At 51.9% G+C, this 24,599-nt stretch overlaps 1 protein-coding gene across 1 annotated transcript in view; it reads right to left on the bottom strand.

Annotated features, from left to right (window-relative positions):
- LOC147108497 (uncharacterized) overlaps window positions 1–24,337 on the bottom strand; it is a 170,267-nt gene extending 145,930 nt beyond the window's left edge. Inside the window, exon 1 of the mRNA XM_086004277.1 lies at window positions 24,328–24,337. Coding sequence (XP_085860403.1) covers window positions 24,328–24,337 — 10 coding nt within the window. The remainder of the gene's footprint in view (window positions 1–24,327) is intronic.
- Window positions 24,338–24,599: the final 262 nt, after the last annotated feature.

Genomic DNA, 24,599 nt, shown 5'->3' with positions numbered 1-24,599 from the left:
CAGTACTGCCCCACTGACAGTGCAGCACTCCCTCAGTACTGCCCCTCTGACAGTTCTGCATTCCCTCAATACAGCCCCTCTGACAGTGCAGCACTCCATCAGTACTGCTCATCTGACAGGACAGTGCTCTGTCAGCACTGCCCCTTCAACAGTGCAGCACTCCCTTCGTCCTGCCCCTCTGATAGCACTGCACTCCCTCAGCACTGTCCCTCTGACAGTGCCGTGCTCCCTCAGTACAGCCCCTCTAACAGTGCAGTGCTCCATCAGTACAGCCCCTCTGACAGTGCTGCGCTCCCTCAGTGCAGCACCTCGGACAGTGCGGCACTCCCTCAGCACTGTCTCTCCGACAGCACAACTTTCCCTTAGTACTGTCCCTCTGACAGGGCAGCGCTCCCTCAGTATTGCCCCTTTGACATTGTGGCACTCACTCAGTACTGCCGCTCTGACAGGGCAGCGCTCTGTCAACACTGCCCCTCCAACAGTTCCGTGCTCCATCAGGAGTAACGCCCCAACAGTGCAGCGCTCCCTCAGTACTGCCCTTCCGACAGTGCAGCACTCCCTCAGATCTGCTCCTCCGATAGTGCAGCACTCCCTCCGTCCTGCCCCTCTGACAGTGCGGCATGCCCTCTGCACTGCCCCTCTGACAGTGCAGCACTCCCTCAGCACTATCCCTCTGACAGTGCAGTGCTCCCTCAGCACTGCCCCTCCGACAGTGCAGCACTCCCTCAGTAATGACCTTCCAACGGCACAGCGCTCCCTCAGCACTGCCCCTCCAACAGTTCTGTGCTCCCTCAGGATTAACCCTCCAACAGTGCAGCGCTCCCTCAGTACTGCCCTTCCAACAGTGCAGCACTCCCTGAGTGCTGCCCCTCCGACAGTGCAGTGCTCCCTCAGTACTGCCCCTCTGACAGTGAAGCACTCCCGCAGTATTGCCCATCCAACAGCACAGCGCTCCCTCAGCACTGCCCCTCTGACGGTGCAGCACTCCCTCAGTACTGCCACTCCAACAGCACAGCGCTCCCTCACTACTGAGCCACCAACAGTGCAGCGCTCCCGCATTACTGCCCCTCCAACAGTGCAGCACTCCCTCCGTACTGCCCCTCCAACAGTAGAGCCCTCCCTCAGTACTGCACCTCCGACGGTGCAGCAGTCCCTCAGCACTTCCCCACCGACGGGGTGGTGCTCCCTCAGTACTGCCCCTCTGACAGTGCAGCACTCTACCAGTACTACCCCATCGAAAGTGCAGCGCTCCCTCAGTACTGTCCCTCCGACAGTGCAGCACTGCCTCAGTACTGCCCCTCCGACGGGGCAGCACTCCCACAGCACTGCTCCTTCGACAATGCAGCGCTCCCTCAGTACTATCATTCCGACAGTGCAGCACACACTTAGTACTGCCCCTCCGACGAGGCAGCACTCCCCCAGAACTCCCCCTCCTACAGTGCAGCCCTCACTCAGTACTGACCCTCCGACAGTTTGGTGCTCCCTCAGCACTGCCCCTCTGACAGTGCAGCACTTCCTCAGTACTGCCCCTCTGAAAGTGCAGGGCTGCCTCAGAACTGTCCCTCCGCCAGTGCAGCGCTACCTCAGCACTGCCCCTCTGAAAGTGCAGCACTCCCTCAGCATTGCCCATCCCAACAGCAAGGCACTCCCTCAGCGCTGCCCCTCTGACAGTGTGCCTCTCCCTCAGTACAGTCCCTCCGACAGTGCAGCACTCGCTCAGTTCTGTCCCTCCGACAGTGCGGCACGCCCTCAGCACTGCCCCTCAGACAGTGCAGCACTCCCTCAGCACTGCCGCTCTGACAGTGCAGCGCTCCATCTGTACTGCCCCTCTGACAGAGCAGTGCTCCATCAGTACTGTCTCTCCAACAGCACAGCTTTCCCGCAGCACCGTCCCTCTGACAGTGCAGCACTCCCTCAGTACCGTCCCTCCAACAGTGGGGCACACCCTCAGCACTGACCCTCTAACAGAGCAGCACTCCCTCAGCACTGTTCCTCTGACAGTGCAGCACTCCCTCAATACTGCCCCTCTGACAGTGCAGTGCTTCATCAGTACTGCCCCACTGACAGTGCAGCGCTCCCTCAGTACTGCCCCTCTGACAGTGCTGCGCTCCCTCAGCACTCCCCTCTGGCAGTGCAGCACTCCCTCAGTACTGCCACTCCAACAGCACAGCGCTCCCTCACTACTGAGCCACCAACAGTGCAGCGCTCCCGCATTACTGCCCCTCCAACAGTGCAGCACTCCCTCAGTGCTGCCCTCCGACACTGCAGCACTCCCTCCTTACTGCCGCTCCGACTGTACAGCAGTCCCTCAGCACTGCCCCACCGATGGGTTGGCGCTCCCTCAGTACTGCCCCTCTGACAGTGCAGCACTCTACCAGTACTGCCCCTCCGGCAGTGGAGCACTCCCTCAGTGTTGCCCGTCCAACAGCACAGCGCTCCCTCAGCACTGCCCCTCTGACAGAGCAGTGCTTCATCAGTACTGCCCCACTGACAGTGCAGCACTCCCTCAGTACTGCCCCTCTGACAGTTCTGCATTCCCTCAATACAGCCCCTCTGACAGTGCAGCACTCCATCAGTACTGCTCATCTGACAGGACAGTGCTCTGTCAGCACTGCCCATTCAACAGTGCAGCACTCCCTCCGTCCTGCCCCTCTGACAGTGCGGCACGCCTTCAGCACTGCCCCTCTGACAGTGCAGCACGCCCTCACCACTGTCCCTCTGACCATGCAGTGCTCCGTCCGTACTACCCCTCTGACAGTGCCCCGCTCCCTCAGTACTGCCCCTCCGACAGTGCAGCTCTCCCTCAGTATTGCCCCTCTCACATTGCAGCGCTCCCTCAGTACTGACCCTCCGATAGTGCAGCGCTCCCTTAGTACTGCCCCTCCGACAGTGCAGCGCTCCCTCAGTACTGACCCTCTGACAGTGCAGCACTCCCTCAGTACAGCTCCTCTGACAGTGCAGCGCTCCCTCAGTACTGCCCCTCCGACAGATCAGCACTCCCTCAGTACTGCCCATCTGACAGTGCAGCGCTCCATCAGCACTGCCCCTCTGACAGTGCGGCACGCCCTCAGTGTAATGATCAATAACATGTCATTCTATAGTAGACACTAGGTGGAGCCGTAGAGCTGTGTAGAGCTGTATATAGCTGTATGTATTAAGACTACACTACCCAGCTGTATGTATATTAAGACTACATTACCCATGAGGCACTAGGCTACCCACAAGGCAGCAGTCAAGATGGAAGCCTCTACAAACACTGTAGCTAGTCCACATGTGCACAATAAAGTAACTAGCAAAAGCTAGCTGTGTTCATAATAAGAATGTCCATTTATTAATGAACATAAGATGGTACCAGAATGGTGAAGATCTGCTGAAAATTGTGAAAAGCGACATGGAGAATTTGAAGCCACCAGAGCGTTTGAAACTCACAGGAAACATTGACTACAATTGGCAGACTCTTAAACAACAATTCAAACTCTACATTGCAGCCATCGGATTCAGTACAAAGCCAGATGCAAGGAAGATAGCATTGCTGCTTACGGTTGCAGGCCCACAGGCGATAGAGGTATTTAATACATTTGTATTTAATCCAGTGGAGAACAGAGAAAAATTAGAAGATGTGCGAAAAAAATTTGATGCACATTGCTCTCCCAAAAAGAATGAGACCTATGAAAGATACATGTTCTGTTCACGGACACAGCAGCAAAATGAGACTTTTGATAGCTTTATAACTGATCTGAAACTGAAAGCACAGACATGTAATTTCTCTGAGCTGAAATCATCCATGATTCGTGACCAGATTGTGTTTGGTATTCATGATAAAAAAGTTAGGGAACGTCTGTTGAGAGAAACCGAACTAAATTTGGAAAATGCAGTGAAAATATGCCAAGACAGCGAGCTAGCTCGAAAGCACGCGAAGACGTTCAGTGAAATCAATAATGATGCGATTATAATGAGTGATAATGCTGCTGTCGGTGCTGTGTCCTGCAAGGGGAAGGAACGTGGGCAGAACAGAATTGAAAAGCAATCGGAGGATGAAATTTTTAATTGTAAACGCTGTGGTTACAAACACCAGTTAAGACAATGTTGGAAAAATGTGCACAAAGTGTAATGGAAAGAATCACTTTGCCAAACAATGCTTTTCAAAAGTAAAAACTAAGAAAGGGCAACGAGTTAATGTAATTGAGGACACATGTAAGTGAGAATTTTTTTTAGGAATGGTGTCATGTGACAATATCAAAAAGGATACAGAAATTGTGCGGCCCTCAGAAATGGACAATGCTGAACATAAAGTTAATGCAGTAAAAGAGGACAAATGGATGATCCCACTGCAGGTAAATGGAGCATTAGTTACATTGAAACTAGACACTGGGGCAAAAGCAAACTTAATCAGTATGAGTGACATTAACAATATGAAAGAAAAGCCCAAAATACAGAAAAAGTCAGTACTACTGAAGGACTATAATGGACAGAAAATAAATAGCTTAGGTGTATGCAGACTTAAAGTGACAGTCAAAAACAAAGTGCATCATCTCATATTTTCTGTTGTGGCTGAAAGACTTGATTCACTATTAGCTGACAAAGCTTGTGAAGACTTCGAACTGGTCAAGAGAGTCTACCGTATAAACTGTGCCATAAGCAGACCAGATGACTCGGTGGATTCTGTAGTGAATAATTTCCAGGATGTGTTCAAAGGATTTGGAGTTCTACCATTCAATTACAAGATCCAGCTAAAGGAGGATGCTCAGCCAGTGGTACATGCTCCACGAAGAGTTCCAGCACCCCTGCGTGACCGGCTCAAGAATGAACTGGACAGAATGACCACACTCGGAGTCATCAGGAAAGTCGAAGAGCGAACAGACTGGGTTAACTCCATGGTATGTGTAAAGAAAAAGAACAATGATCTAAGAGTATGCATGGATCCAAAGGACTTAAATGCAAACATAAAACGTGAACACTACCAGATTCCCAAGCGAGAAGAAATCACCAGTGAAATATCAGGTGCCAGATACTTTACAAAGCTCGATGCCTCACAAGGATTTTGGCAACTAAAACTGGATGAAGAGAGCATCAAATACTGTACCTTCAACACACCATTTGGCAGGTATTGTTTCCTCAGAATGCCTTTCGGGATAATATCTGCATCTGAAATCTTTCATAGAGCGATGGAGCACATAATTGAAGGTCTGGAAGGAGTTCGGGTCTATGTTGATGACATCATCATCTGGGGCTCCACACTGAAAGAACACAATTAGAGACTGACTAAAGTGCTACAGAGCATATGCCGGAATGGACTAAAGCTCAACAAAGCCATGTGTCAGTTTGGCGTCCCGGAAGTCACTTTCCTAGGAGATAATCTATCTGGTAAAGGAATAGAGCCAGATATGGAGAAAGTAAACGCCATACTCAAAATGCCCTGACCCACTGACAAAAAAAGGAGTGCTACGCATCATGGGGATGATAAACTTCATTGGAAAGTTCATTCCTAACTTGTCAGCCAAGACAGCCTGTCTGCGAGACCTGCTACATAAAACAAATGAGTTCGCATGGACAGAAAGACATGAACAAGAGTGGATAAACCTCAAAACAGTGCTGACAACCACACCTGTACTCACCTTCTTTGACCCAACAAAAAGAATCAAAGTGTCAACGGATGCATCAAAAATGGCCTAGGTGCGGTCTTGCTACAAGCAGAGGGTGAAGATTGGAAGCCTGTTGCCTATGCCTCCAGGTCTATGACTGATACTGAGTGTTGATACGCCCAGGTTGAAAAGGAATGTCTAGGCTTGGTAGTTGGACTAGAAAAGTTTCATGGCTACATATATGGACTTCACACCTTCACAATTGAGACAGACCACAGCCATCTGGTTGCCATCATAAAAATAAACCTGAATGAGATGTCTCCAAGGATTCAACGACTCATGATGAAGCTGCAAAGATATGACTTTGAACTGATCTACACACCAGGCAAATACATAGGCCTAGAAATTCAGTATAGCCGCTTTTGGGGCGGTAAAGTCGGGCAGCCGCTAAAGTTTGCGCCCGGCGCAAAGTCGCGCCCCCTTCGCCGATATTCAGTCGCATCGCCCCAAGAGGTTGCTGCTGCGCTAAAACAGGCGATGCACGACTATCTTTAGGCGCTAAGCCGGCGGTGCTGAGCGATACCCCCGAGGCCGGGCTCAGCGCAGGTGCGGCGAGTTCTTGATTGACGGCAGACACTCTGGCGCCGGTCAGCTCTTAAAGGGGGAGGGTGGATTTGTTTGCCTGCCACGCCCTGCACACTGCAGCCCTCAACCTAGGCCTGACCACTTCAGCTTCACCTGTACAACGCCCAGGACTATGGAGAAGGCCAGGGAGAGAGCGCAGCGCTTCAGCGACGGTGACCTGAGGCTGCTGGTTGGCAGAGTGGAGCGCAGGCGCCATGTTTTGTTCCCAGAAGGTGGCAAGAGGCCGCTGCCCAGCGCCTACCGGAAAGCCTGGAGGGAGGTGTCCAACAGGGTGTCTTCCAACAGCGTGGTTGCCAGGACTCCTGTGCAATGCCGGAAGAAGTTCAACGACCTCACTCAGGTTGTCAGGGTGAGTACCCTTTCCAGTGTCCTCCTCATCCTTGCATGTGCACCTCACATTATGGGCAAAGGGACCTGAAAGCCCTAATGGCCAGCCCTCATCCAGCAGCTATGGGACTGGCATGGAAATCAATTGCACATTCAGCACTTTACATACTTTCCAAGCTATTCGACCATGGGAGGCATTGCAGACAAGATCAGGGCTGCACACTGTCCAAGCTATTCGACCATGGGAGGCAGTGCAGACAAGGTCAGGGCTACACACTGTACAAGCTATTCGACCATGGGAGGCAGTGCAGACAAGATCAGGGCTTCACACTGCACAAGCTATTCGACCATGGGAGGCAGTGCAGACAAAATCAGGGCTTCACACTGTACTTAGAGGCCGTCCTTTCTCTTGCAGGCCAAGGTGGCGCACAACCAGCGCAACCGAACTGAGACCGGGGGAGGCCGTCCTGACCTCAAAGAGCTCTCCGACCTCGACCAGCGTGTGTAGCGCATTATGGTAGGCCGGCTGATTGGCCCCGTCGCCAGTGGAGATGCCGACCCTGTTCTGGGCACCAATGGTAAGGGCATCACCTTTTGGACCTCTCTCGTTCCACTTGCGCATCAGATCAGCATCCTTTGCCACTGTCCGACCAATGCGGTGAATGGCACCACTCATGCCTCCCTCGCTGCCGCCCTGTTCTCACTCTAAAGCTACTCTTGTGCCTTCCTGCTTTCAGATGGTGAATCGCCAGGTGAGGAGGCGGGCCCTCAAGCTGCCACTGTCAGCCCTTCGGAAGACGAGGAGGAGGAAGAGGAAGCCGGCCCATCAGTGCCACCCTCAGCCGCGCCAGCCCATGGCGATGTAGGGGACACGTCTTCCCTGGAGGGGAGCCGGGGGGAAGGGTCGGAGGAGAGTGAAGCTCCGGTGCCCAGCGGCCTGCAGCAACGCGGGAGGGGTGGGGAAGCTCGGCGGACTTCTCCCCAGATGGTGAGTGCGGCCTCCAGTCCTGCGACGGTCAGCGCAGAGGAGGTGCGCCTCCTAGAGGAAATGGCCGTCCAGGCTGAGCGCAGGCACACTGAGCTCATGGCTGCAGTGGCAAGGATGCCTGGCTCCATAGAGTGTCTGTCAAGGAGTGTGCAGCAATTCGGAGCAGCACAGGCCAGGACTCTGCAACAATTCAGTGCAGCACAGTCCAGGAGTCTGGAACAATTCAGTGCAGCACAGGCCAGGACTCTGCAACAATTCAGTGCAGCACAGGCCAGGACTCTGCAACAATTCAGTGCAGCACAGGCCAGGACTCTGCAACAATTCAGTGCAGTACAGGCCAGGAGTCTGGAACTATTCAGTGCAGCACAGGCCAGGAGTCTGCAGGACTTCGCAGCAGCACAGTCGGCTTCTAGCCAAGTGCTCTGTCGTGCCGTCCATTCACTGGCTGGTGTCATGCGGACACAGACCAGGGCCACACGGGCACTAACTGCTGCCACCCTCGCTGGATCAGCCAGGCATCGCCAGGGCACTCGCCGCGCAGCAGCAGCACAGCAGTCTGTTCTTCAGCTGTTTGCTGCGCATGCTGCAGTGCTGGCCCGTGCGAGTGCCAATGTCTCAGGCGACCAGCGAGCACCTGCGATCTACCAGGTTGCCACCATTCCTGCAGCCGACACTGCCACTCCGCCATTGCAGCTGCCACGAGCTGCTGGACAGACTGCTGCCGCCCAGCCAGAGTTGGAGCAGTCAGCAGCCGGACACTCCAAGGCCAGAGCTGGTGCAGGCCGACCCCCAAGGGCATCTGCCGTCTCGCCATCTGCCCCTCAGCAGCATTCCCCCAGCCTTGCTGCAGCCACTGGGCTCCCATTGAGGAGGAGCAGCAGGGCGGGCAGGGGCCAGGCAAGGATGCGCAAGGCATCGCCCTCGCAGGGCAAAAAGTAGAGGTATGCACAAATGCCTGGTGCTTGTTGTAAGGCCGACACTGGTGCAGTTGTTTTTGTGTAAGGCCGAGACTGGTGTCTTTCTTTCTTTTTGTAAGGCCGAGACTGGTGTCTTTCTTTCTTTTTGTAAGGCCGAGACTGGTAGTTTTGTGTTTTTGGAGGGGGCTTCTCCACATGAGCATGTAATGTGGGAAGGGCAGAGGTTTTCAATAAATTATTGCTGTTAAATTGCAGTGTGCATGGTTTTTTGGTTAAGTCCTGGTTGCCCTGCTCGGCTGAGGGCTTGTGGAGCGGCTACATTCATCTGCTGACATTGGCACAAGCCAGTCCCTGAGAGGGGGCCTAGAACCGACGTTCAATAAGCCGGCGACGGGCGGCCCTTGCACTTTCTGCCTCCCTCCTGTGCTGGTCCTCCTCCTCCTCCTCCTCCTCCTCAGGTGGTCCTCCAATCTGTGGTGGCAGTGGCTGAGTCCTGCGGATAGCCAGGTTGTGCAGCATGCAGCAAACGACCACGAAATGGGAGACTCGCTCCGGCAAATACTGTAGGGCTCCACCGGAACGATCCAGACAGCGGAACCGTTGCTTCAGGACACCGATTGTTTGTTCAATGATGTTCCTGGTCGCTTGATGGCTCTCGTTGTATCCCTCTTCAGCAGGGGTGCTGGGCGCACGGAGCGGGGTCATCAGCCAGGTACACAAAGGATAGCCTTTGTCCCCGATAAGCCATCCTCGTGGGTGAGGCTGGGCCTGGAACATGTCTGCCACAGAAGTCTGTCGCAGGATGAAGGCATCGTGGCTGCTGCCTGGAAAGCGGGCATTGACAGCTAGGATGAGCTTCCTGTGATCACACACCAGCTGGACGTTCAGCGAATGGTAGCCCTTCCGGTTGCGGTAATCCTCGGCATTCTCCAGAGGTGCCTGCAAAGCCACATGCGTGCAGTCAATGGCGCCCTGCACCATGGAGAAGCCCGCGAATGCTGCAAAGCCCATTGCACGCTGTTGCTGCTTGGCAAGGGCCATGGAGAAGGAGATGAACTGACGTCTCCTTTTGAAAAGGGCATTGGTCACCTGGCGGATGCAGCAATGCACGGCGAACTGGGAGATGTTGGCAATGTCCCCAGTAGCGGATTGGAAGGAGCCGGTGGCATAGAAGTTGAGAGCCACCATCACCTTCACTGCCACCGACAGAGACGTCCTGCTCCTCAGCTGTGGCTGCAGATCACCGCCAAGCAGCTGGCAGATCTCTGTGACCACGTCCCTTCTGAATCGCAGCCTCCGAACACACTGCTCCTCAGACATGTTGAGATAGGAGAACTGCTGGCGGTATACCCTGGGTGGGTAAGGCCTCCTTTGCCGATGCCTGTTGCCCCCTCTCCATCTAGCCAGGGCTGCCACTCTCTCACGGCGTCTGTGAGCCCTTTGGATGTAATTGAGAAAGCCAGCGTTGACACCCATTGCAGCCCCCATAATATGCTGGCAAACAATGAGATGTCAATGAAGGCAAAGACTAGTGGAAAGCGGTGGCCTGAAGCCAGAAGTACCTGTCCGAGTGTTGGGCCAAAGCAGAAAGCTATCTACCTTGGTCTCTCTCCAAAGATCCGTTTCTCAAGAGGGAGTGCTGCGAAATGGCAGCCTTTTATAGTGCAGGAGGAGTGCCCTTTAATTTGCGCCCCCCGCGCCCCGCATCGGCTGAGCACCGTTCCACTCTAACAGTCGCTAGGGGCGCCAGGCGCACAATGGGGCGTTGCCACTGAAGTTCCGGCTGGGGGCGCACAGAGGGCGTTGCACGAGGAAATGACGTCATGATCTGCGCGCGCAGCTGAGCGCGCGCAAAGACTTTGCGCCGCCGCTAAATCTCTAGTGAAGTTGGGGCGAGGCGCAGTTCGCGCTGCGCCCGGGCGCTACCCGCCTAGCGCCCAACATCTACTCCTCCTAAGGCGCTAATGGCTGGCGCAACCAACTGAATTTCTAGGCCATAGTGTTAGCAGATGCAATATCCCGAGCACCCGCAATGAGTCATGTGAGCTCTACTGAAGAAGTCGTGGATGTTCATGTGAGTATGGTCACTGCTGCGCTGCCCATGTCAGACACAAAATCAAAGCAAATAGCAGAAGAAACAGTAAAAGATACAGTATTACAAACAATAATAGAGAACATTCATCATGGTTGGCCAAAAGGTCCCTGTCCAAAATATTTTCACATAAGGTCAGAATTGAGTGTCGCAAGTGGACTATTACTAAAACAGAACAGAATAGTCATTCCACAGGCTCTACGTCAAGACATGCTCAAAAGGATTCATGAGGGACACCTCGGAATTGAAAAATGCAAAGGAGGGCAAGAGACACTGTTTATTGGCCTGGCATAAATAAGGACATTGAGAACATGATAGGCAAATGTGAGACATGTCAGAAACACCAAAACAAACAAGCAAAGGAACCAATGATAGTAGCTGACATACCAACAGCACCATGGCAAAAGGTTGGTATGGACCTTTTTCAATTAAATGGTAAAGACTATCTAATAGTGATTGACGACTATTCTAACTATCCTGAGATGGCGCTGCTCTCAAGCACCATAGCAAGCAGTGTCATAATGCATGTGAAATCCATCTTCGCCAGACATGGAATTCCCAGGATTGCCGTTAGCGACAATGGTCCGTGCTTCAACTGTAAGGAGTGGCAACAGTTTGCAGCACATTATGACTTTCAGCGCATCACATCCAGTCCTTTGTACGCTCAGTCAAATGGTAAGGCAGAGAAAGGTGTTCAAGTTCTCAAGCAGCTACTGAAGAAAGCGACAGAAAGCAAGTCTAATCCTTATCTCGCCCTGCTGAGCTACCGAGCCTCACCTTTAGACTGTGGTTCTTCACCTGCTGAACTACTAATGGGTTGCAAGTTGCGCACCACGCTACCCTGCTGTGCAAAAGAACAGCAAAGTGAGGAACTGAGACAGAGACTTCAACTGTTAAAGCTGAAACAGAAACCATACTATGACAAGTCATCCAAAACTCTAAAACCATTGACAAGGGATGATGTTGTCAGGATTGAGGATCCAGATGCAAGGAACAGGAAAGCTACAGTTCTTGAGGAAGTAGGACCAAGGTCATACACTGTTAGAACTGAGGAAGGACAGATTCTCAGGAGGAACCGCTGATCCCTCCTAAAAACACAAGAGACTATTCAAGACCAGATTGATGAAAATGCTGCAACTGCATCTTGTCATTCACCGCCAGAACAATCTCATGAAGACACATCAGACTTACCCGTGTGAGAAGATCCACACATGAAGTAAAAAAGCCTGATAGACTTAATCTTTGAGTACAATGTAAAGCTTTGAAAATGTGTTGACTGTTTTGAAAATGTTTATGTTTATAGAGCACTAACAAAAGTGTTACTGATACTATCTTTATTGTTTTCTTGAAAGTTGATTGATATTGATTTTGTTAAACCTCAAAAAAGGGGGATGTAATGATCAATAACATGTCATTCTATAGTGGACACTAGGTGGAGCCGTAGAGCTGTGTAGAGCTGTATATAGCTGTATGTATTAAGACTACACTAACCAGCTGTTTGTATATTAGGACTACATTACCCATGAGGCACTAGGCTACCCACAAGGCAGCAATCAAGATGGAAGCCTCTACACATACTGTACCTAGTCCACATGTGCTCAATAAAGTAAATAGCAAAAGCTAGCTGTGTTCATAATAAGAATATCAATTTATTAATGAACATAAGACTCAGCACTGCCCCATGGCAGTCCAGCATGCCCTCAGTACTGCCCCTCTGATAGTACAGCGCTCCCTCAGAACTGCCCCTCCAACAGTACGGCGTTCCCTCAGTACTGCCCCTCTGACAATGCAGCACTCCCTCAGTACTGCCCCTCTGACAGTGCAGCAAGCCCTCAGTACTGCCCCTCTGACAGTGCAGCACTCACACAGCACTGCACCTCCGACAGTGCAGAGCTCCCTTAGTACTGTCCCTCTGACAGTGCGGCAATCCCTCAGGACTGTCCCTCTGACAAGGCAGCGCACTGTCAGCACTGCCCCTTCGACAGTGCAGCACTCCCTTCGTCCTGCCCCTCTGACAGTACAGCACTCCCTCAGCACTGTCCCTCTGTAGTGCAGCGTTTCCTCAGTACAGCCCCTCTGACAGTGCAGTGCTCCATCAGTACAGCCCCTCTGACAGTGCAGCGCTCCCTCAGTACTGCACCTCTGACAGTGCGGCACTCCCTCAGCACTGTCTCTCCGACAGCACAGCTTTCCCTTAGTACTGTCCCTCTAACAGTGCAGCGTTCCCTCAGTACTGCCCCTCTGACAGTGCGGCACTCACTCAGTACTGCTCCTCAGATAGGGCAGCGCTCTGTCAGCACTGCCCCTCCAACAGTTCCGTGCTCCATCAGGAGTAACGCTCCAACAGTGCAGTGCTCCCTCAGTACTGCCCTTCCGACAGTGCAGCACTCCCTTAGTGCTGCTCCTCCGATAGTGCAGCACTCCCTCCGTCCAGCCCCTCTGACAGTGCGGCACGCCCTCTGCACTGCCCCTCTGACAGTGCAGCACTCCCTCAGCACTATCCCTCTGACAATGCAGTTCTCCCTCAGCACTGCCCCTCTGACAGTGCAGCACTCCCTCAGTAATGACCTTCCAACAGCACAGCGCTCCCTCAGCACTGCCCCTCCAACAGTTCTGTGCTCCTTCAGGATTAACCCTCCAAAAGTACAGCACTCACTCAGCACTGTCCCTCTGGCAGTGCAGCGCTCCCTCAGTACAGCCCCTCTGACAGTGCAGTGCTCCATCAGTACAGCCCCTCTGAGAGTGCAGCCCTCCCTCAGTACTGCACCTCTGACAGTGTGGCACTCCCTCAGCACTTTCTCTCCGACAGCACAGCTTTCCCTTAGTACTGTCCCTCTGACAGTGCAGCGCTCCCTCAGTACTTCGCCTCTGACAGTGCGGCACTCACTCAGTACTGCCCCTCTGACAGGGCAGCGCTCTGTCAGCACTGCCCCTCCAACAGTTCCGTGCTCCATCATTAGTAACGCTCCAACAGTGCAGCGCTCCCTCAGTACTGCCCTTCCGACAGTGCAGCACTCCCTCAGTGCTGCTCATCCGATAGTGCAGCACTCCCTCCGTCCTGCCCCTCTGACAGTGTGGCACGCCCTCTGAACTGCCCCTCTGACAGTGCAGCACTCCCTCAGCACTATCCCTCTGACAGTGCAGCGCTCCCTCAGCACTGCCCCTCCCAAAAGCACGGCACTCCCTCAGCGCTGCCCCTCTGAGAGTGTGCCTATCTCTCAGTACAGTCCCTCCGACAGTACAGCACACTCGCTCAGTTCTGTCCCTCCGACAGTGCGGCACGGCCTCAGCACTGTCCCTCAGCCAGTGCAGCATATCCTCAGCACTGCCCCTCTGACAGTGCAGCGCTCCCTCTGTACGGCCCTTCTGACAGTGCAGTGATCCATCAGTACTGTCTCTCCGACAGCACAGCTTTCCCTCAGTACTGTCTCTCTGACAGTGCTGCACTCCCTCAGTACTGTCCCTCTGACAGTGTAGCACTACTTCAGCACTGCCCTCTGACAGTGCAGCGGTCCCTCAGCACTGCCACTTGACAGTGCAGCACTCCCTCAGTATTGCCCCTTGACAGTGCAGCACTCCCTCAGTAGTGCCCCTCTGACAGTGCAGCACTCTGTCAGTACTGCCCTCTGACAGGGCAGCACTCCCTCAGTACAGCCCCTTGACAGTGCAGCACTCCCTCAGTACTGCCACACCAACAGCACAACGCTCCTCAGTACTGCCCCTCCGGCAGTGCAGCACTCCCCCAGTGTTGCCCGTCCAACAGCACAGCGCTCCCTCAGCACTGCCCATCCGACAGTGCAGCGCTCCCTCAGTACTGACGCTCCAACAGCACAGTGCTGCCTCAGTACTGCCCCTCCGACAGTGCAGCACTCCCAAAATACTGCCCCTCTGACAGGGCAGCACTCTCTCAGTACGGCCCCTTTGATAGTGCGGCGCTCCCTCAGTACTGTCCCTCCAACAGTGCAGCACTCCCTCAGTACTGCCCCTCCGATGGGGCAGCACTCCCTCAGCACTGCCCCTCCGACTGTGCGGCACTCCCTCAGTTCTGCCCCTCCAACAGTGCATTACACCCTCAGTACTGCCCCTCCGACGGTGCAGCATTCCCTCAGTACTGCCCCTTCGACAGTGTAGTGGTTACTCAGTACTATCCTTCCGACAGTGCAGCGCATGCTCAGTACTGCCTCTCCGACGGGGCAGCACTCCCCAGAAATCCCCCTCCGACAGTGCAGCGCTGCCTCAGTACTGACCCTCCGACAGTGAAGCACTACCTCAGCACTGCCCCTCTGAAAGTGCAGCACTCCCTCAGCATTGCCCCTCCAACAGCACGACACTCCCTCAGCGCTGCCCCTCTGACAGTGCGCCTCTCCCTCAGTTCCGTCCCTCCGACAGTGCAGCACTCCCTCAGGACTGTCCCTCCGACAGTGCGGCACGCCCTCAGCACTGCCCCTCACACAGTGCAGCACTCCCATAGCACTGTCCCTCTGACAGTGCAGCGCTCCCTCAGTACTGCCCCTCTGACTGTGCAGTGCTACATCAGTACTGCCCCTCTGACAGTGCAGCGCTCCCTCAGGACTGACCCCTGACGGTGCAGTGCTCCCTCAGTACAGCCCCTCTGACAGTGCAGCGCTCCCTCAGTATGCCCATCGGACTGTGCGGCACTCCCTCAGTACTGTCCCTCCGAAAGCACAGCTTTCCATCAGCAGTGCCCCTCTGAAAGTGCAGCACTCTCTCCGTCCTGCACCTCTGACATTGCGGCAGGCCCTCAGCACTGCCCCTCTGACAGTACAGCACTACCTCAGCACTGTCACTTGGCCAGTGCAGCGCTCCCTCAGCACTGCCCCGTGACAGTGCAGCACTCCCTCAGTACTGCCCCTCTGAGAGTTCATCATACCCTCAGTACTAGCCCTCTGACAGTGCAGCACTCCGTCAGTAATGCCCCTCAGGCAGCGCAGCACTCCCTCTGTACTGCCCCTCCGGCAGTGCAGCACTCCCTCAGTTTTGCACGTCGAACAGCACAGCGCTCGCTCAGCACTGCTCCTCCGACAGTGCAGCGCTACCACAGTACTGATGCTCCAACAGCACAACGCTCCCGCAGTACTGTCCCTCCGACTGTGCAACACTCCCTCAGTGCTGCCCCTCCGACAGTGCAGCACTCCCTCAGTGCTGCCCCTCCGACAGTGCAGCACTCCCTCAGTACAGCCCCTCCGACAGTGCAGCACTCCCACAGTACTGCCCCTCCGACGATGCAGCACTCTCTCAGTACTGCCCCTTTGACAGTGCAGCGCTCCCTCAGTACTGTCCCTCCGACAGTGCAGCACTCCGTCAGTATCGCCCCTCCGATGGGGCAGCACTCCCTCAGCACTGCCCCTCCGACTGTGCGGCGCTCCCTCAGTACTGCCCATCCAACAGTGCAGCGCACCCTCAGTTTTGCCCCTCCAACAGTGCAGCACTCCCTCAGTACAGCCCCTCCGACGGTGCAGCAGTCCTTCAGTACTGCCCCTTCGACAGTGCAGCGCTTCCTCAGTACTATCCTTCCGACAGTGCAGCGCACGGTCAGTACTGCCCCTCCGACGAGGCAGCACTCCCCCAGAAATGCCCCTCCGACAGTGCAGCGCTCCCTCAGTACTGACCCTCCGACAGTACGGCACTACCTCAGCACTGCCCCTCTGAAAGTGCAGCACTCCCTCAGCGCTGCCCCTCTGACAGTGCGCCTCTCCCTCAGTTCCGTCCCTCCGACAGTGCAGCACTCACTCAGTACTGTCCCTCCGACAGTGCGGCACGCCCTCAGCACTGCCCCTCACACAGTGCAGCACTCCCTCAGCACTGTCCCTCTGACAGTGCAGCGCTCCCTCTGTACTGCCCCTCTGACAGTGCAGTGCTCCCTCAGTACTACTCCCTGACAGTGCAGTGCTCCCTCAGTACAGCCCCTCTGACAGTGCAGCGCTCCCTCAGTACTGCCCCTCAGACAGTGCGGCACTCCCTCAGTACTGTCCCTCCGACAGCACAGCTTTCCCTCAGCACTGCCCCTCTGAAAGTGCAGCACTCCCTCCGCATTGCCCCTCAGGCTGTGCGGCGCTCCCTCAGTACTGCCCCTCTGACAGTGCAGTGCACCCTCAGTTCTGCCCCTCCAACAGTGCAGCACTCCCTCAGCAATGTCCCTCTGACAGTGCAGCACTCCCTCAGTACTGCCCCTGCGACAGTGCTGCGCTCCCTCAGCTCTCCCCCTCTGACAGTGCAGCACTCCCTCAGCAATGTCCCTCCGCATGTGCAGCACTCCCCCAGCACTGCCCCTCTGACAGTGCAACACACCCTCTGTACTGCCCCTCCGACGGTGCAGCAGTCCCTGAGCACTCCCCCTCTGACAGTGCAGCACTCCCTCAGTACTGCCTCTCCGACAGTGCAGCACTCCCTCAATTCTGCCCCTCTGACAGTGCAGCACTCCCTCAGCACTCCCCCTCTGACAGTGCAGCACTCCCCCAGCACTGCCCCTCTGACAGTGCAGCACTCCCTCAGCACTCCCCCTCTGACAGTGCAGCACTCCCCCAGTACTGCCCCTCTAACACTGCAGCACTTCCTCAGCTCTCCCCCTCTGACAGTGCAGCACTCCCCCAGCACTGCCCCTCTGACAGTGCAGCACTCCCTCAGCACTCTCCCTCTGACAGTGCAGCACTCCCCCAGCACTGCCCCTCTGACAGTGCAGCACTCCCTCAGCACTGCACTTATGTCTCAAGCCTCTGGAGTGGGGCTCGAACCCCCACCCTTCATGACTCAGAGGCAAGGAATGCTACCCACTGAGACACAGCTGACCAGAATTCTTACCCTGCAATGTGCGGCCGTATAACCGACCCTTGTTTGGTTCGTGCTTCTAGCTAAGTGGATTCTGTTGATTCCTGCAATGTGAGAAATTTCCAGAAGCCAAATTCCTTTTGATTTCACAGCTGAGTGGTACAACAGCAACTCACACTATAAGGGAGCGAAAAATTCCCGAGGTTCTCCATGGGGGTGGTTGGACACTGAGCAGGGGTGTATGAGAAGGCAACAGAAGGCCAGGTCGAAGAGATATGTTCTGAGGAGGCTTCAGGGATGCCTAGAAAGATTGACGGGTTCCAATTATCGAAGGCTCTGTATATTAGATTGGAATCACCTGCAAACAAAGTTATCTGCCCAATTTGTTCCCTGTTGCAATCTGCTTGGTTCGGCTTTCAACATCTGCCTCCTGTATGCTACAGGTTTCCCTTCTCCTCACCTGAAGGGCTGACATGAGCTGGGGTTTGATTTCAGGGCACACCAGCTGCCTTCTAAATTACAACAGTGACTCCACTTCAAAAGTACCTCATTGGCTGTGAAGCACTTTGGGACATCCTAAGGTTGTGAAAGGCGCTATATAAATGTAAGTCTATCTTACTAAGTGTCAGCTGTGGATCAGTTGGTAGCACACTCTGAGTCAGAGGTTTGTGGGTTCAAGTCTCACTCCCGGGACTTGAGCGCCTAAAGCTAGCCTGACACTCCAGTGCAGTGTTGAGGGAGAGATGCACCATCGGAGGTGCTGTCTTTCGGATAAGACGTTAAACCGAGTCCCTATCTGCCCTCTCAGGTGGATGTATAAAATCCCATGACACTATTTTGAAGAAGAGCAGGGTGTAATGATCAATAACATGTCATTCTATAGTGGACACTAGGTGGAGCCGTAGAGCTGTGTAGAGCTGTATATAGCTGTATGTATATAAGACTACACCACACAGCTGTATGTATATTAAGACTACATTACCCATGAGGCACTAGGCTACCCACAAGGCAGCAGTCAAGATGGATGCCTTTACAGATACTGTACCTAGTCCACATGTGCTCAATAAAGTGTCTAGTAAAAGCTAGCTGTTCATAATAAGAATGTCTATTTATTAATGAACATAAGATGGCACCAGGATGGTGAAGATCTGCTGAAAATTGTGAAAAGCGACATGGAGAATTTGAAGCCACCAGAGCGTTTGAAACTCACAGGAAACATCGACTACAATTGGCAGACTCTTAAACAACAATTTGAACTCTACATTGCAGCCATCGGATTCGGTACGAAGCCAGACACAAGGAAGATAGCATTGCTGCATACGGTTGCAGGCCCACAGGTGATAGAGGTATTTAATACATTTGTATTTAATCCAGAGGAGAACAGAGAAAAATTAGAAGATGTGCTAAAAAAAATTTGATGCACATTGCTCTCCCAAAAAGAATGAGACCTATGAAAGATACATCTTCCGTTCCCGGACACAGCAGCAAAATGAGACTTTTGATAGCTTTATAACTGATCTGAAACTGAAAGCACAGACATGTAATTTCTCTGAGCTCAAAGCATCCATGATTCGTGACCAGATTGTGTTTGGTATTCATGATAAAAAAGTCAGGGAACGTCTGTTGAGAGAAACCGAACTAAATTTGGAAAATGCTGTGAAAATATGCCAAGCCAGCGAGCTAGCTCGAAAGCACGCGAAGACTTTCAGTGAAATCAATAATGATGCGATTGTAATGAGTGATAATGCTGCTGTCGGTGCTGTGTCCTACAAGGGGAAGAAACATGGGCAGAACAGAAATGAAAAGCAATCGGAGGATGAAATTTTTAATTGTAAACGCTGTGGTTACAAACACCAGTTAAGACAATACCCAGCGTTTGGAAAAATGTGCACAAAGTGTAATGGAAAGAATCACTTTGCCAAACAATGCTTTTCAAAAGTAAAAACTAAGAAAGGGCAACGAGTTAATGTAATTGAGGACACTGATTTAAGTGAGACATTTTTTGTAGGAATGGTGTCATGTGACAATATCAAAAAGGATACAGAAAATGTGCAGCCCTCAGAAATGGACAATGCTGAACATAAAGTTAATGCAGTAAAAGAGGACAAATGGATGATCCCACTGCAGGTAAATGGAGCATTAGTTACCTTGAAACTAGACACTGGGGCAAAAGCAAACTTAATCAGTATGAGTGACATTAACAATATGAAAGAAAAGCCCACAATACAGAAAAAGTCAGTACTACTGAAGGACTATAATGGACAGAAAAAAGATAGCTTAGGTGTATGCAGACTTAAAGTGACAGTCAAAGACAAAGTGCATCATCTCATGTTTTCTGTTGAGGCTGAAAGACTTGATTCACTACTGGGTGACAAAGCTTGTGAGGACTTAGAACTGGTCAAGAGAGTCTACCGTATAAACTGTGCCATAAGCAGACCAGATGACTCAGTGGATTCTGTAGTGAATAATTTCCAGGATGTGTTCAAAGGATTTGGAGTTCTCCCATTCACTTACAAGATCCAGCTAAAGGAGAATGCTTAGCCAGTGGTACATGCTCCACGAAGAGTTCCAGCACCCCTGCGTGACCAGCTCAAGAATGAACTGGACAGAATGACCACACTAGGAGTCATCAGGAAAGTCAAAGAGCCAACAGACTGGGTTAACTCCATGGTATGTGTAAAGAAAAAGAACAATGATCTAAGAATATGCATGGATCCAAAGGACTTAAATGCAAACATAAAACGTGAACACTACCAGATTCCCAATCGAGAAGAAATCACCAGTGAAATGTTAGGTGCCAGATACTTTACAAAGCTCGATGCCTCACAAGGATTTTGGCAACTAAAACTGGATGAAGAGAGCACCAAATACTGTACCTTCAGCACACCATTTGGCAGGTATTGTTTCCTCAGAATGCCTTTCGGGATAATATCTGCAACTGAAATCTTTCATAGAGCGATGGAACACATAATTGAAGGTCTGGAAGGAGTTCGGGTCTATGTTGATGACATCATCATCTGGGGCTCCACACTGAAGGAACACAATGAGAGACTGACTAAAGTGCCACAGAGCATACGCCGGAATGGACTGAAGCTCAACAAAGCCAAGTGTCAGTTTGGCGTCCAGGAAGTCACTTTCCTAGGAGATAATCTATCTGGTAAAGGAATAGAGCCAGATATGGAAAACGTAAACACCATACTCAAAATGCCCCGACCCACTGACAAAAAAGGAGTGCTACGCATCATGGGGATGATAAACTTCATTGGAAAGTTCATTCCTAACTTGTCAGCCAAGACAGCCTGTCTGCGAGACCTGCTACATAAAACAAATGAGTTCGCATGGACAGAAAGACGTGAACAAGAGTGGATAAACCTCAAAACAGTGCTGACAACCACACCTGTACTCACCTTCTTTGACCCAACAAAATGAATCAAAGTGTCAACGGATGCATCAAAAGATGGCCTAGGTGCGGTCTTGCTACAAGCAGAGGGTGAAGATTGGAAGCCTGTTGCCTATGCCTCCAGGTATATGACTGATACTGAGTGTTGATACGCCCAGTTTGAAAAGGAATGTCTAGGCTTGGTAGTTGGACTAGAAAAGTTTCATGGCTACATATATGGACATCCCACCTTCACAGTTGAGACAGACCACAGCCCTCTGGTTGCCATCATAAAAATATACCTGAATGAGATGTCTCCAAGGATTCAACGACTCATGATGTAGCTGCAAAGATATGACTTTGAACTGATTTACACACCAGGCAAATACATAGTGTTAGCAGATGCACTATCCCGAGCACCCACAATTAGTCATGTGAGCTCTACTGAAGAAGACGTGGATGTTCATGTGAGTATGGTCACTGCTGCGCTGCCCATGTCAGACACAAAATCAAAGCAAATAGCAGAAGAAACAGTAAAAGATACAGTATTACAAACAGTAATAGAGAACATTCATCATGGTTAGCCAAAAGTTTCCTGTCCAAAATATTTTCACATAAGGTCAGAATTGAGTGTCGCAAGTGGACTATTACTAAAACAGAACAGAATAGTCATTCCACAGGCTCTACATCAAGGCATGCTCAAAAGGATTCATGAGGGACACCTCGGAATTGAAAAATGCAAAGGAGGGCAAGAGACACTGTTTATTGGCCTGGCATCAATAAGGACATTGAGAACATGATAGGCAAATGTGAGACATGTCAGAAACACCAAAACAAACAAGCAAAGGAACCAATGATAGTAGCTGACGTACCAACAGCACCATGGGAAAAGGTTGGTATGGACCTTTTTCATTTAAGTGGTAAAGACTATCTAATTGTGATTGACTACTATTCTAACTATCCTGAGATGGCGCTGCTCTCAAGCACCACAGCAAGCAGTGTCATAATGCATGTGAAATCCATCTTCGCCAGACATGGAATTCCCAGGATTGCCGTTAGCGACAATGGTCCCTGCTTCAACTGTAAGGAGTGGCAACAGTTTGCAGCACATTATGACTTTCAGCACATCACATCCAGTCCTTTGTATGCTCAGTCAAATGGTAAGGCAGAGAAAGGTGTTCAGGTTCTCAAGCAACTACTGAAGAAAGCGACAGAAAGCAAGTCTGATCCTTATCTCGCCCTGCTGAGCTACCGAGCCTCACCTTTAGACTGTGGTTCTTCACCTGCTGAACTACTAATGGGTCGCAAGTTGCGCACCACGCTACCCTGCTGTGCAAAAGAACAGCAAAGTGAGGAACTGAGACAGAGACTTCAACTGTTAAAGCTGAAACAGAAATCAGACTATGACAAGTCATCCAAAACTCTAAAACCATTGACAAGGGATGATGTTGTCAGGATTGAGGATCCAGATGCATGGAACAGGAAAGCTACAGTTCTTGAGGAAGTAGGACCAAGGTCATACACTGTTAGAACTGAGGAAGGACAGATTCTCAGGAGGAACCGCCGTTCCCTCCTAAAAACACAAGAGACTATTCAAGACCAGATTGATGACAATGCCGCAACTGCATCTTGTCATTCACCACCAGAACAATCTCATGAAAACACATCAGACTTACCCGTGTTGAGAAGATCCACACGTGAAGTAAAAAAGCCTGATAGACTTAATCTTTGCATACAATGTAAAGCTTTGAAAATGTGTTGACTGTTTTGAAAATGTTTATGTTTATAGAGCACCAACAAAAGTGTTACTGATATTGGCCTAGAAATTGAGTGGGGTTAGCGCCCAATTAACGGTGCTGGAGGGCATTGCGCTGGAAGTATAGCCGTTTCTGAAATTGACTTGGGCCTTACCATCGGCGTTAGCCGGTAGCGCTGCGCCGGCACCGATGACGTCATCGGTGTGCGCAGCGTCCCGGTTGCCGTGGTAACCCGGCCCCAAGCCCAAATTCAGTTGCGCCCGCCTCGCCCGTGGCAGGCGCAACCAACGATTGTGGAAAGGGTTCTTACACGCCTTTGCGCCGGCGCATAAAGGTGAAGCGGCAGCCGGCCGCGTTCCCGGCGACCACCTGCCCGCACCTCCCTTCCCGGACTCCTGCATCACCCCCCCGCGGCCCTGATGTGTGTGTGCTGCGAGCCCGGCACTTCCCCGAGGTGCCGGGCTCAGATGTCGGGGGAATCCGCCGGTCAGTTGTCGGCTGCAGGCAGCTCCTCCTTAACAGAAGGAGGAGGCCTGCAGTTCCCCAGCCTGCCGCACCGCATCGGGTGCCGCAGCGGGGGATTAGCGCCGGAAAACCCAATTGAACGCCCGTTTTGAGGCGCTAAAACCCTCCTTTAGTGCCCGCCGCCGTCTAGGCCCGGCGCAACCGAATTTTCGTCGGGCGCTGCCGCATTAACGCTGGCACAAAATTTCTGGCGCTACAGCCCTGGCGAACCCACAACCCAATTTCTAGGCCATTATCTTTATTGTTTTCTTGAAAGTTGATTGATATTGATTTTGTTAAACCTCAAAGAAAGGGGGATGTAATGATCAATAACATGTCATTCTATAGTGGGCTCTAGGTGGAGCCGTAGAGCTGTGTAGAGCTGTATATAGCTGTATGTATATAAGACTACACTACCCAGCTGTATGTATATTAAGACTACATTACCCATGAGGCACTAGGCTACCCACAAGGCAGCAGTCAAGATGGATGCCTCTACAGATACTGTACCTAGTCCACATGTGCTTAATAAAGTGTCTAGCAAAAGCTAGCTGTGTTGATAATAAGAATGTCTATTTATTAATGAACATAAGACAGGGGAGTTATCCCTGGTGTCCTGGCCATTATTTATCCCTCATCCAACATAACAAAAACAGATTATCTGGTCATTATTACATTGCTGTTTGTGGGAGCTTGCTGTGCAAAAATTGGCTGCCACTTTTACCACATTACAACAATGACTCCACTTCAAAAAGTACTTTATTGACTGTAAAGCGCTTTGAGATATCCGGTGTTCGTGAAAGGTGCCATAGAAATGCAAGTCTTTCTTTCTTTCCCTCACTGTGCTTTTCTTAAAGGCAATCATTCTGTATTCTATTGTCCCACATCTATCCACTGTGAGCTAGTCACAGAGCTATTGTTCTTCCCATTGAGGGAAAAAATGACAGAATCTTCCATACAAATGGATGGGCAGATCTGCTTGGTTCCCTGGGGAAGGACCACTGTAACCTCTCGTAGATTGCGCTCAGCCCTATGACGATGTGCCATTGTTGTAAACAGCAGGGCTTGTGGGACAGTCCTGAAAAGATAGAGGCACTGGAGAAGGTGCAAAAAAAGATATACACGAATGTTACCAGAACTGTGAGATTATACCTATCAGGAAAGATGCTTCCTCCATTGGTGCTCCTCTCCTTCTTTCAATCGGGGGATTCCCATTGGTGCCAGTAGGGGAACAATTTTTCTGATTTTTAAATGGCACAAAGGTTCATCAGAAACTAAGTGCCAGCAGAAAAAAGGGAAAGCAAAAATAGTCCAAAAATGAATGAATTTTGCAGTGATTGAACTACTTACCTGGGCCCATATATCATCTATTTGCCCTGCTGATTCCCTAGCACCATGGATGTCCATTTCAAATAGGCTTTCTTCAATTTAGACATTGTGCATGCTCAAAATGGCATGTAGTAGGGGACAGGAGTTGTTTCCGATCTCACTGGTCACACCCCCTTCTCCCTCCCCCGCCCCCACCCCCACCCCCCGCCGCCTACCGCCACCCCCAGGAATGACGCTAGCTGGGAAATAAGCTGTATTTTAGCAGGATGCTGACTTTGGGGAGTGCTGGCTCT

Source organism: Somniosus microcephalus, chromosome 13, assembly GCF_052327205.1.
Source record: "Somniosus microcephalus isolate GS21.2 chromosome 13, FLI_Smic_1.0, whole genome shotgun sequence".
NCBI lineage: Eukaryota > Metazoa > Chordata > Chondrichthyes > Squaliformes > Somniosidae > Somniosus > Somniosus microcephalus.
This window is presented reverse-complemented; position numbering and strand designations above follow the sequence as displayed.